Raw genomic sequence first — 10,114 nt, 5'->3', positions numbered from 1 at the left:
GAGCAACTGCATGACTTAATTAAATATACAATCTTGAGATTACACAACAGCATCCAAAATCTGTCAGGAAAGGCTTTCAAAAATGTGTAACACTAATTGCAGCCGCAACAACAACAAATACGGGAACCTATTGTATTTCACAGTGCTCAGTGAGTGTAATGTAATATTTCCTAACAATTACATTCAAATTTTGGTGAAGTTCAGATTATCTTGTGCCTATTTTTTTCCTCAATAAAATAATGATCGTGCTAAACACAGACAGTAACTCGAGCTCAGGATCAAACCAAGGACACTGGAGCTGTGAGGCGGCAATTCTTTTTGAGAAATAGAAACAACTACATTTCTTACAAAATATTACAGGCAGGTACAAAGAAAAAAAAATAACTGCATGAGTAGGATTTAAAAAAAAAAAAACCCTGCACACATCTCTGGCTGAGACCAATTATGAACTGGAGTGATGTAGCTGAGGTTGAGGAACATTCAGAGCCAGAATTCATAGACCATTCTGACAGTGCTGGCATTTCCACCTCTTAGTTTTTTCCCCCATAGTGGTAGGGTTTATATGAAAAGAAAGAAAGAAAGAAAAAAAAGTTTTGGCCAAGCTTATTTCCAGTTTAAAGCTGAATAGAGATACAGATACAGATATGGTTTTGATTTGGAGTACTTAACAGGTCTAGATACAGTAGTGCCATTGTGTTTTAAGGGTGTACCCTTCATAACTTATATTCTATTTTATTTGCTTTATTCCTGTTTTGTCTGTATGAACAGAGCTTGTTTTTAGTAAGTGAAATCTTTTTTGGCATATAAAATTACTTCTGATTCTGATAAATTTGTTAAAGCATGGCTGTAAGACCACATACAGAAGCCAGCATGATTTGCATTGTAAAAATGAAGTGAATTTTTATAACACCATTGCTCTCCAATTAATCACCATTCATAAAAAGTTGCATGCCAAGTTCCTCTGTTTCTGTTGACCTGTTTTGGTCAGAGACTATCAGTAGGAAAGGGAAAAGTATCAAAGTCCTGAGCAGCGCTGCATGCCAGAGAGCCACCTAAGGAATTCCTCAGAGTCATTTAGCTACGTGAGTCTGTTGACACACTCTCTGTGGCATGCTCTCAAGCCATCCACAACAGGAAATGGATAAAGGCGCATTTTTGCAGTGTGACTGCAGGAAGAGACAGACTGCGCAAGAGAATGAGAGAGAGAGAGAGAGAGAGAGACAAAACAGAGACAGACACTAGATAGGAAAACACTGTAATGCGGGTCCCCTGTGCAATGATTAGGCCAAATGGTTTCGATGAAAATTGCCACATCTGATGACTGAGCTCATACTTTCTATGTCGAACATGTATATGGTGCCCTCCACTAATATTGGCACCCTTGGTAAATATTAGCAAACAAGGTTACTGTTTAACCTTTTGAGCTTTTGTTCAGAAAATTCACAAAAATACTCTGCTCTCATGGATATAAACAATTGCAAACACAACACAGGTTTAGCTAAAAAATAAGTATCTTTGTTAAATATAGGTGTGCAACAATTATTGGCACCCCTGTGAATTCATATGAGAAAAATATATTTGAAGTATATTCCCATCGATATTTTACATTTTTAGTACACCCGGGTGACTAGGAACAAGAAATTGTTCAACCATGATGTCCTGTTTCACAGGGGAATAAATATAAGGTAACACATGGGCCAAATTCTCTTAGTCATTCATAACAATGGGTAAGACCAAGGACTATAGCTGTGATGTGCGGCAAAAGGTTGTTGAGCTTCAAAAAATGGGAAGTGACTATAAGAAAATAGCACAAGCATCGAAAAAGTTCCAGTCAACTGGAAATGTTATGAATCAACCTGGAATTGGACATGTGTCTATCTATATTGTCTCAACGCACTGTGAAGAGGATAGTTCAAGTGGTCAAAACATCTCCAAGGATCACAGCTTGAGAATTGGAGAAGTTAGTTGTATCTTGGGGTCAGAAAGTCTGCAAAACTACAATCTGAAGTCACCTACATCACCACAAGTTGATTGGAAGGGTTTCAAGAAAAAAGCCTCTACTCTCACCCAAAAACAAACTCAAGCATCTTCAGTTTGCCAGACACTACTGGAACTTCAAATGGGATTGGATTCTATGGTCAGATGAAACCAAAATAGAGCTTTTTGGTATTAAACACCAGAGGTGGTTTTGGCGCACACAGAGAGGTAGCCATATGAAAAATACCTCATGCCCATGGTTAAATATGGTGGTGGCTCTTTAATACTTTGGGGCTGTTTTGTTGCCAGAGGACCTGGACATTTTGTTAGGATACATGGCATCATGGACTCTATCAAATATCAACAGATATTAAATGAAAACCTGACTGCCTCTGTCAGAAAGCTTAAAATGGGCCATGGTTGGATCTTCCAGCAGGACAATGATCCAAAACATATATCAAAATCAACACAAAAATGGTTTACTGACCACAAATCAAGGTCCTGCCATGGTCATCCCAGTCCCCTGACTTGAACCACATAGAAAATCTGTGGGGTGAACTGAAGAGGAGAGTCCACAGGCGTGGGCCTCGAGATTTGAAGGCTCTTTAGAGATTCTGTATGGAGGAATGGTCTCAGATCCATTGCCATATATTCTCCAACCTCATCTTATCTTGGCAAAGGGAGGTAGCACAAAGTATTGACTAAAAGGGTGACAATAATTGTCGCACACCCATATTTAACAAATGTATTTTTTTGGATAAACCTGTGATTTGTTTGTAATTGTTTGATATCCATGAGAGTAGAGTAATTTTGTGAATTGTTTAACAAAAGATCAAAAGGTTAAACAATGAAGAGAATTTTTCACAGCCTTCTTTGCTCATATTTACCAAGGGTGCCAATATTAGTGGAGGGCACTGTATGTATGTGTGTATGTATGTATGCAACTATAATGCCATATCTGGAATTCTAGATGTCTCCAGACAAAAGAGTGCCAGTGTTTATAGTCGGCCTGTATTGTGGCACCAGAAAAATATTTGCTTAAGCTTTGCCCGTTTTTTGTTTATCCATTTTTAATGTGACAAATAGCTTCGGAGATGCCATTGTTTAATGGATGGTGCTGTTGCTCTGGCATTTCCTGCCCTTGCAAAGACTGTATGTTCCTCAGAGGTATTTTCTGCCCCCTTTTGTTACAAAAAGGACATTGTTTTTCATCCCTCAGCAACTCTTATGCAATCGTTTTAGTAATCCTGGCATTCATCAGATGATTATAATATAATAGAAAAATATAATTTGCAAATTCATTCTCTGTGTTTTATTTTGTTTTTCCAAACCTTCATGCTGTAAGTATTGCATCATAAAAGACAAAAGAGTACACTGTGTGTACACTGGAGAAAAGATAATGTAAGGAAGTGTCATTCCAAGAGGGTAATTCCATTATAGGTTTCCAAAAATTCATCATGCAAAATATACCTGCAATCATTTCCGCAAATATCTTTGTTCACATTTAAATATTTGCATACTTTAGTCAGTGCCATTTATTATCAGATATCCATTGCTGAATTCCATTCATTATGGCTTAGTTTCAAGACCTGATAGTGTGAAGACTTGCAGTAATGGAGGACCCAGATGATTTGCATTAACTGTGGCGGAAGTAAAAATGAAATGAGATGACAGGCACCTCGGGAATAGCTTGAAGTTTTCATTCAATTCTAACATTGTGTAAAAGTATTAAATTAGATTTAGATTTTGTCACACCACAGTTTATACAGGATAAAAGACAAGTGAAAGATACAGAGCTCAACAAAGCAGTCAGAATAAATAAAGGTAAAAGAAGAATAAAATGTGTGAAAATGACTAATAATTGCACTATTAGTTTTGATGATGCACAGTAAAATCTTTATTAAATCCTTGTTAAACAAATTATTGAGCATGGATGAATAACTTATTATACTTAATTCTCCATGTTTGATCTTTAGGTTCTAGCTTCCATTGGGTACAGTTTATGACTTTAAAACCTGACGAAGTCACTAATACTTTATCATGTGCTCCAAATTATGAAGTAGAATTTTAACGATCACTAATTACTAATAAAAAAAAGTAATTTGTTTTCAATCAACTGCACTCACTTTACCCTAACATGGATATTTAAGACTAATAAGATGTGATATGAAGTTAGTCATGTCTGCTAAGACAGTTTGTATAAAGTGTTCCTCGCATATTTACACAACTAATAATATTATTATTAATACTTTCTACATAACAGATCTCCAGTTATGTGGCATGACTGAAGCTAATGCATTATATGTGTTCCTTATATATATATATACTGTACATTGAACTGTACAATGTGGTTATATAAGAATTCTGGTAATAGCACTGAGTATATGTATATGGTTTTAACAGAAGTAAATATTTCTCTGTTACACTGTCCTGTATACTGTATGTTTTGTATTGCATTATACTTGTACAGTATAATCATATTACTGTGTATATATACACTGTATATATATCCCCCCCCCCCCCACACACACACACATAATAATGGAGAGTCCCTGAGGTAAAAAGGCAGGAAAGGTTTCATTTCACACCCTGACACTGACAATAGTCAAAGAGGGACCATCTCGGCTTCTCCACTCCTTAATTTTCTTTTTCTTCTCTGTTTTTTTTCTATCCAGTTTTCCATGCCCAACTGATGATCCCCTTGAGAATGTGAGGAGGCGACTCATTGTGTAACAGCAGCGTTCCATGTGTTGGAAAGAGATGACACAGTAACATGGAGGTGTGGCATTTACTGGGTTATAAAAGGAAGGCCGAGAGTCTGAGCTGCACATGAGCACCTGTCATTGCCTCTAGCAAGAGCACTAAGAACTTGGCACACAGTAAACGTGTGGACGTTGCTTTCTGTGGATATTAAAAGCGTGTTTTAGTCTTTACAATGGATCTCTCTCTGCACACCATTCTGCTGATCTCTGCCACATTCTGTGTGTTTGTTGAAGAAGGTAAGTCAGTACCTTTCAGTTGTTGTTATGCTGTTGTGGAGGATGCAAACTTGTGTGCACTACACTGACAAGGCATGCATTTAATATTTTCGCAAAGTATAAATATATTAACATATGATGTTTCAAGATACTAGAACTACTTTTGGAAATTGTACTGTACAGCATGACCGCAACATTTAATGGGTGAAAATAGCTGAAGTTTCATTGTTTAGGTGCCAGTATTATTGTAGTAATGAGAAATAACACACATACTACGTGGAATTGAACTTTCCTTATAACCCAATAACCCACACTGGAGACAAGAAGGTTATCATCTAACTGCCTTTGTATCTTAAGTGATAAGTGTTCCATATCTAAATGGATACCATTGTATTGGGCATGGCATATTTACACTGTTCAAGTTTGATTGAGAGTTTATAGATATTTGTTTTTAATATGTCTAAGACAGAACAATAATGCTGAGCTGTTCATTTCTGTATAGTTAATTAACAGAGCCCTGGTAAATATCTATATTTTAAATCAATGTGCTCTTTATGTGCTCGGTTTCTAGGATTTGGACTACCCCTCTTCCAAACATCAGAAACCCAGAGCTTTTCTTCTACAGCCGCAAGGGTTCGAACCAAACGCTGCTCCTGCAGTAACTGGATGGATAAGGAATGCATCTACTTTTGCCACTTGGACATAATCTGGGTCAACACACCTAGGTAGGTTACTCTGAGATTAACACACAGCCCAAATTCACATATAAACCCAGCTGGATGCTGTAATTTCAGCATTATGCTGTGCATCAGTGGGATTTAATATGCAAATAGAGATCTGTACTATATCTGAAAGTTCATATCTTTATTTCGATGATGCTTTTCCACACAGTAAGATCACCCCGTATGGCCTCGGAAGTCCTCTGTCTCGTCGGCGGCGCTCCACCGGGCGTTGCGAATGTGCCAACCCCAACGATCCTACCTGTTCCACTTTCTGCCACACCAGGTGAGCATAGTATAATCCTTGTCTCTTGTGTAAATCAACTGTGAAAAAAATAGACTCCAGATCAAAGGAGATAGACGACTCTCATCTTTTCTGTTGTGCATACCAATGGCAATCATACAGAACCTGAACAGATCAGGGTAAACTGTAGTTAAAGGATTAAGATGTGCGCTAATAACGTGCAGCTGTTTACTTGACTGGGACTAACCTACACTGGCTTGATTTATAATGAGTCATGCAGGTCCCTGAGTCATGAGGTTATTTTTAGAACCTCTGTTTTTTATCATGCTAGGTTGTTAAGAATTTTTCAAGTCGCTCAGTTAGTTAACACCGAAGCTGTGCCTCCACCCTTTGACACTGACGTCTGTACAGATCTTTACTGACATGCTTTACATTGTTTGCTGTAGGGTAAAAAGGAGGAGATGGAGAATGTTTATTACTCAGTAATCTAGAACTAATTATATTGTAATGCTTCACCATGTGACTTTTGCAATATGTACATTATTTAACCCGGCACTTATACTTTTGGTTACAGCTCAATGGACCCAAGCCTAGTGATTGTGAGTCCACTTGATCCTGATGTGGGCGATGTGGATAAAACTGACAAAGATCTCCTCACATATTTCAGGTAAGAAACATTCATGAACTGACAAATTTTTACAAACATATGCATATATATTTGTTGTGGCAAAGGGTGTTAACAAGGTGTTTGCTTTTTTCCATTTGTAGGCAAGTTGCCAAGGCGAATCTCCTCGCAGCCGAGCATTCTTCTGTCTTAAGAAAAAAACTGATCAAGACCAACAAATCTTGAGCCAGCCAGAGAAAGATGCAGAGCGATAAGAAACAAAGGATCAAAATCTTCCCAGGAAGAGATGTCATTCCTTGGTAAGAAACTGATGCCCTTGAGAGGATCTCTTCTGCTCAAAACTGGGCTATGACTGGAAGGACAATTGAGAGAAAGTTCTCTCAGAAGACAATGGAAGTCCTAAGAATGCTCATGGGGGAAAAAAAAAAATACATCTATTAAATATACTGACAGTGTTAAAAGGAAAAGACTTAAGGCATTCAGGGCTGCAATTAATACACAGAAACGTCACGGATCAGAGAAGCAGTGGAATGTCTGAAAATGCCTATTTGAATAGAAGTGTGCCTTGTGTTGTTTTACAAATGGAGGAATGGAGCACCTTCAACACCTGTGAAATGGTGGCCTTTCCAAAGCAAGGAATGTTAAGCCAAACCGCAAAAAAACAAAACAAAACAACAAAAAAAAAAAAAAAAAAAAAAAACAAAGCCATGTGGGAGTCATGTTTGATAGTTTAGTACTAACAAATGAAAACTGTAAATCCTAGCCTTACAAATGAGGCACTTATTTGTGCAAAAAAGTTCAATACTGCAATACTGTTAAATATAACAGTGATGTGTCTGTATACTAAGGTCTTTTTATCCTCTCCTTTTAGTACATTCTGTTCTTCTCTTCATTTCAGATGCACTTCTCTGTATCAGAGTTTCATATTATTTAATTTCTCTTGAAAATGCTACCTCTATGCACTCTGTTGCTGGAATTATGGAGGAAGACATCATAAACACTGAGTTTATGCTTTTGTTTCTACTCTATGATAACAATGACCAAAGGTTGCTATGCTGTCTTATCTTAGTTTGCCAGTGGATTCTTTGGGACACATATAAGCTGTTTTATGAAATGGATCAACCACCCAGGGCTCATGAGGGAGTTTTTTTTTCTTGGCCTCTTTGTGAACGCAGAAATATTATTAACATAGTTACTGTTGCGTGTTTTCAGTTACATGTGCAAACGAGTTTCAATGGCTTGGAGCTTGCCAACAAATTGCAGTAATTGTTTTTTCCTGCAATAGAACAAGCCAGCTAATGTCCTTGTAATTTCCCATTATAAGAAACAAGCACTGGGTTCCAGTGGAATGTGTTTAATGGGAGGCCTTTTATCTACTGCTTATAGCTTGATGTTTGTCTTCTGCATGTGTTTGGCATGCAGAACAACTCAGTGCTATGTCAACAACTACTGTTTCTTCTCTGATATCAAGGGAAAGGCCATTTTCAGCCTTCAGCTTGACCACAGATACTTGAATGTTTAGTTTCACAGCCTGCAGGGCCTATATCATGTTGTAAAGTAGCATGCTTTAAAAAAATGTTATTTATTTAATTTATTGAGCTCACTTATTTATATTTTGTACCTCATTTTCAGACAGGTTTTATCTCAAATAAATTATTGGAACTGAAATTTGTTCTGTTGCATCTTTTGTGTTTATTTTGGTTAAGGATATAGCAAACTTAGATAAAGCATTTTCACTGCAATATAAGTTACAGGACATAATTAATTAACCCATAAACAGATAAACAACCACAACCACAACAATAACAACAACAACAACAATAATAATAATAATAATAATAATAATAATAATAATAATAATAATAATAATAGTAAGAAGAAGAAGAAGAAGAAGAAGAAGAAGTTTAATTAATATGGCACATTTCTACCACTCAAGGTTGCGTTGCAAAAAAAATAAAATTTGCATGAAACACAAAATTGGTGATAAAAAAATTTAATTAATTTCAGTGGCATAGGCATAGTGCCACTGAAGGCCTGTACTGGTACAGCTCACACAGTCCATATGGCAACGGCACCACTGGGCATCACTGCTCTGAATGCCGTACCATGGATCCACAGAGGTGCATAAGCACAACACAAAGTGAACAAAAAGACACATCACAGAACAGAGAGAGGAGTAGCCCCAAGCTCACTCAGAATGATGATACCAAACTTTCTGCCGTTGTTGAAAGTATCAGGCACACTGAAAGTGATCAGATACTGCACTCATGGTGGGCATGGTGGAAACCTGCCACAGACAGCAACCAATGGACAAATTCGAGTAATAACCAAAAACATGAAAATAATAAAACAAAACATAAAAATTCAGGAAAAACTATCTATTCTATCCTATATTAATAATTATTAGTATTAATAGGTTCAGATGATGCATTTCTGAGGCTGTCTGGGTCTCAGTCAAAGTAACAGTTGTTATTCATTTCAGAGGTTTTCCAACTAATTCTATCAAAAAGATAAGCTCCATTAATAGCACAATACTGATAACTATACATTTTGAGCACTTGGTTACCGTTTAACAGCAAAGATTAATATTTACCTCTTTAGTCATTGATTAAAGCTTTCTAACTTGTGTGTCAGCTGCAGACAGACTGTATTACGACAGAACCAGCCAGACTAGGTTTATGATGGCAGTCGAAAAATACCAGAGCCAGTAACAAACAGCTACGTATGATTCCTCTCATGGCTGTAGCTAAAGGTTTCAGAAACATTTTAAAAATGTAATAAAACTTAATAAAAGCTGGCAGTCAAAACTAACCTATTTACCATATGGCCAAATTTCCCCTTGGGGATCAGTAAAGTACTCTCTATCCCTATCTATATGGCAGTGCAAACAATGCACCAGGCAGCAATACTGCCTATATGTTTTTGCATGGCAGTTTGTTGACAGAGAGAATGGCCCACGCTGACAGATTGACATTAAATATTTAACCATCTCTCTAGCTCAAAGAAAACAAAAGCAGCGATGCTCTATAGTCTCAGCCTCAGACACTTCACCCATGAGCTACTGTGCGTACAAACCTCTGATATCCTCTGTACACTTTTCTGGTCACATGTTTCAAAATGTTAACGGCTCTCCACATGTCCCTGTATACTCACTTCAGATTTGATTCTGCAACAGAGAGATTTTCAGAGTAAGATATAGTCACAGGACTAAAAAAAAAAAGAATGGAATCAAATCCTTAAAATTATTCATGAATATTATTTGGAGCAGTTAGCTGTGAGTAAACAAAGCAATCTGGTGTGTTTATCGATGGGCTCCAGAAAAAAGTTCCTAGTGTGTCACCTGCCCTGTCAATCAAATTTCTGTGCATGTAGTCAGTTCTAGACCACAAAACATGCCAAGACTAGTAGTCTGTCTATTATAAAACTGTCTCTAAGTAATAAAAGTTCTAATAAAATACTAATAAAAGGTCTAATAATCAACATAATTAGGGTTATTAAAATATTATCTGTGTGAGTTTCATATGTTCTCTACAATTTTGTGAACTTCCACCAGATTCTCTGGTTTCCTCCC

The 10,114-nt window shown here is 37.0% G+C and overlaps 1 protein-coding gene across 1 annotated transcript; it reads left to right on the top strand.

Annotated features, from left to right (window-relative positions):
• Nucleotides 1–4,530: 4,530 nt before the first annotated feature.
• edn2 (endothelin 2) lies at nucleotides 4,531–8,211 on the top strand. The gene is made up of 5 exons (XM_053638822.1): nucleotides 4,531–4,976; nucleotides 5,527–5,680; nucleotides 5,847–5,960; nucleotides 6,493–6,585; nucleotides 6,687–8,211. The coding sequence occupies exons 1-5, from the start codon at nucleotides 4,913–4,915 to the stop codon at nucleotides 6,766–6,768; spliced, it is 507 nt and encodes a 168-aa protein (XP_053494797.1). The 5' UTR covers nucleotides 4,531–4,912; the 3' UTR covers nucleotides 6,769–8,211.
• Nucleotides 8,212–10,114: the final 1,903 nt, after the last annotated feature.

The sequence above is a fragment of the Ictalurus furcatus genome, chromosome 12, assembly GCF_023375685.1.
Source record: "Ictalurus furcatus strain D&B chromosome 12, Billie_1.0, whole genome shotgun sequence".
Taxonomy (NCBI): Eukaryota; Metazoa; Chordata; class Actinopteri; order Siluriformes; family Ictaluridae; genus Ictalurus; species Ictalurus furcatus.
The sequence above is the reverse complement of the archived record's forward strand: the minus strand, read 5'-3'. Positions and strand labels throughout refer to the sequence as shown.

Bases quoted from the DNA above. Each gene is read 5' to 3' on its own strand.
- edn2 (XM_053638822.1), top strand. From the start codon at position 4,913: ATGGATCTCTCTCTGCACACCATTCTGCTGATCTCTGCCACATTCTGT. The intron at 4,977-5,526 runs GTAAGTCAGTAC...CTCGGTTTCTAG, and splicing joins CTGTGTGTTTGTTGAAGAAG to GATTTGGACTACCCCTCTTC. The intron at 5,961-6,492 runs GTGAGCATAGTA...TTTTGGTTACAG, and splicing joins TCCACTTTCTGCCACACCAG to CTCAATGGACCCAAGCCTAG.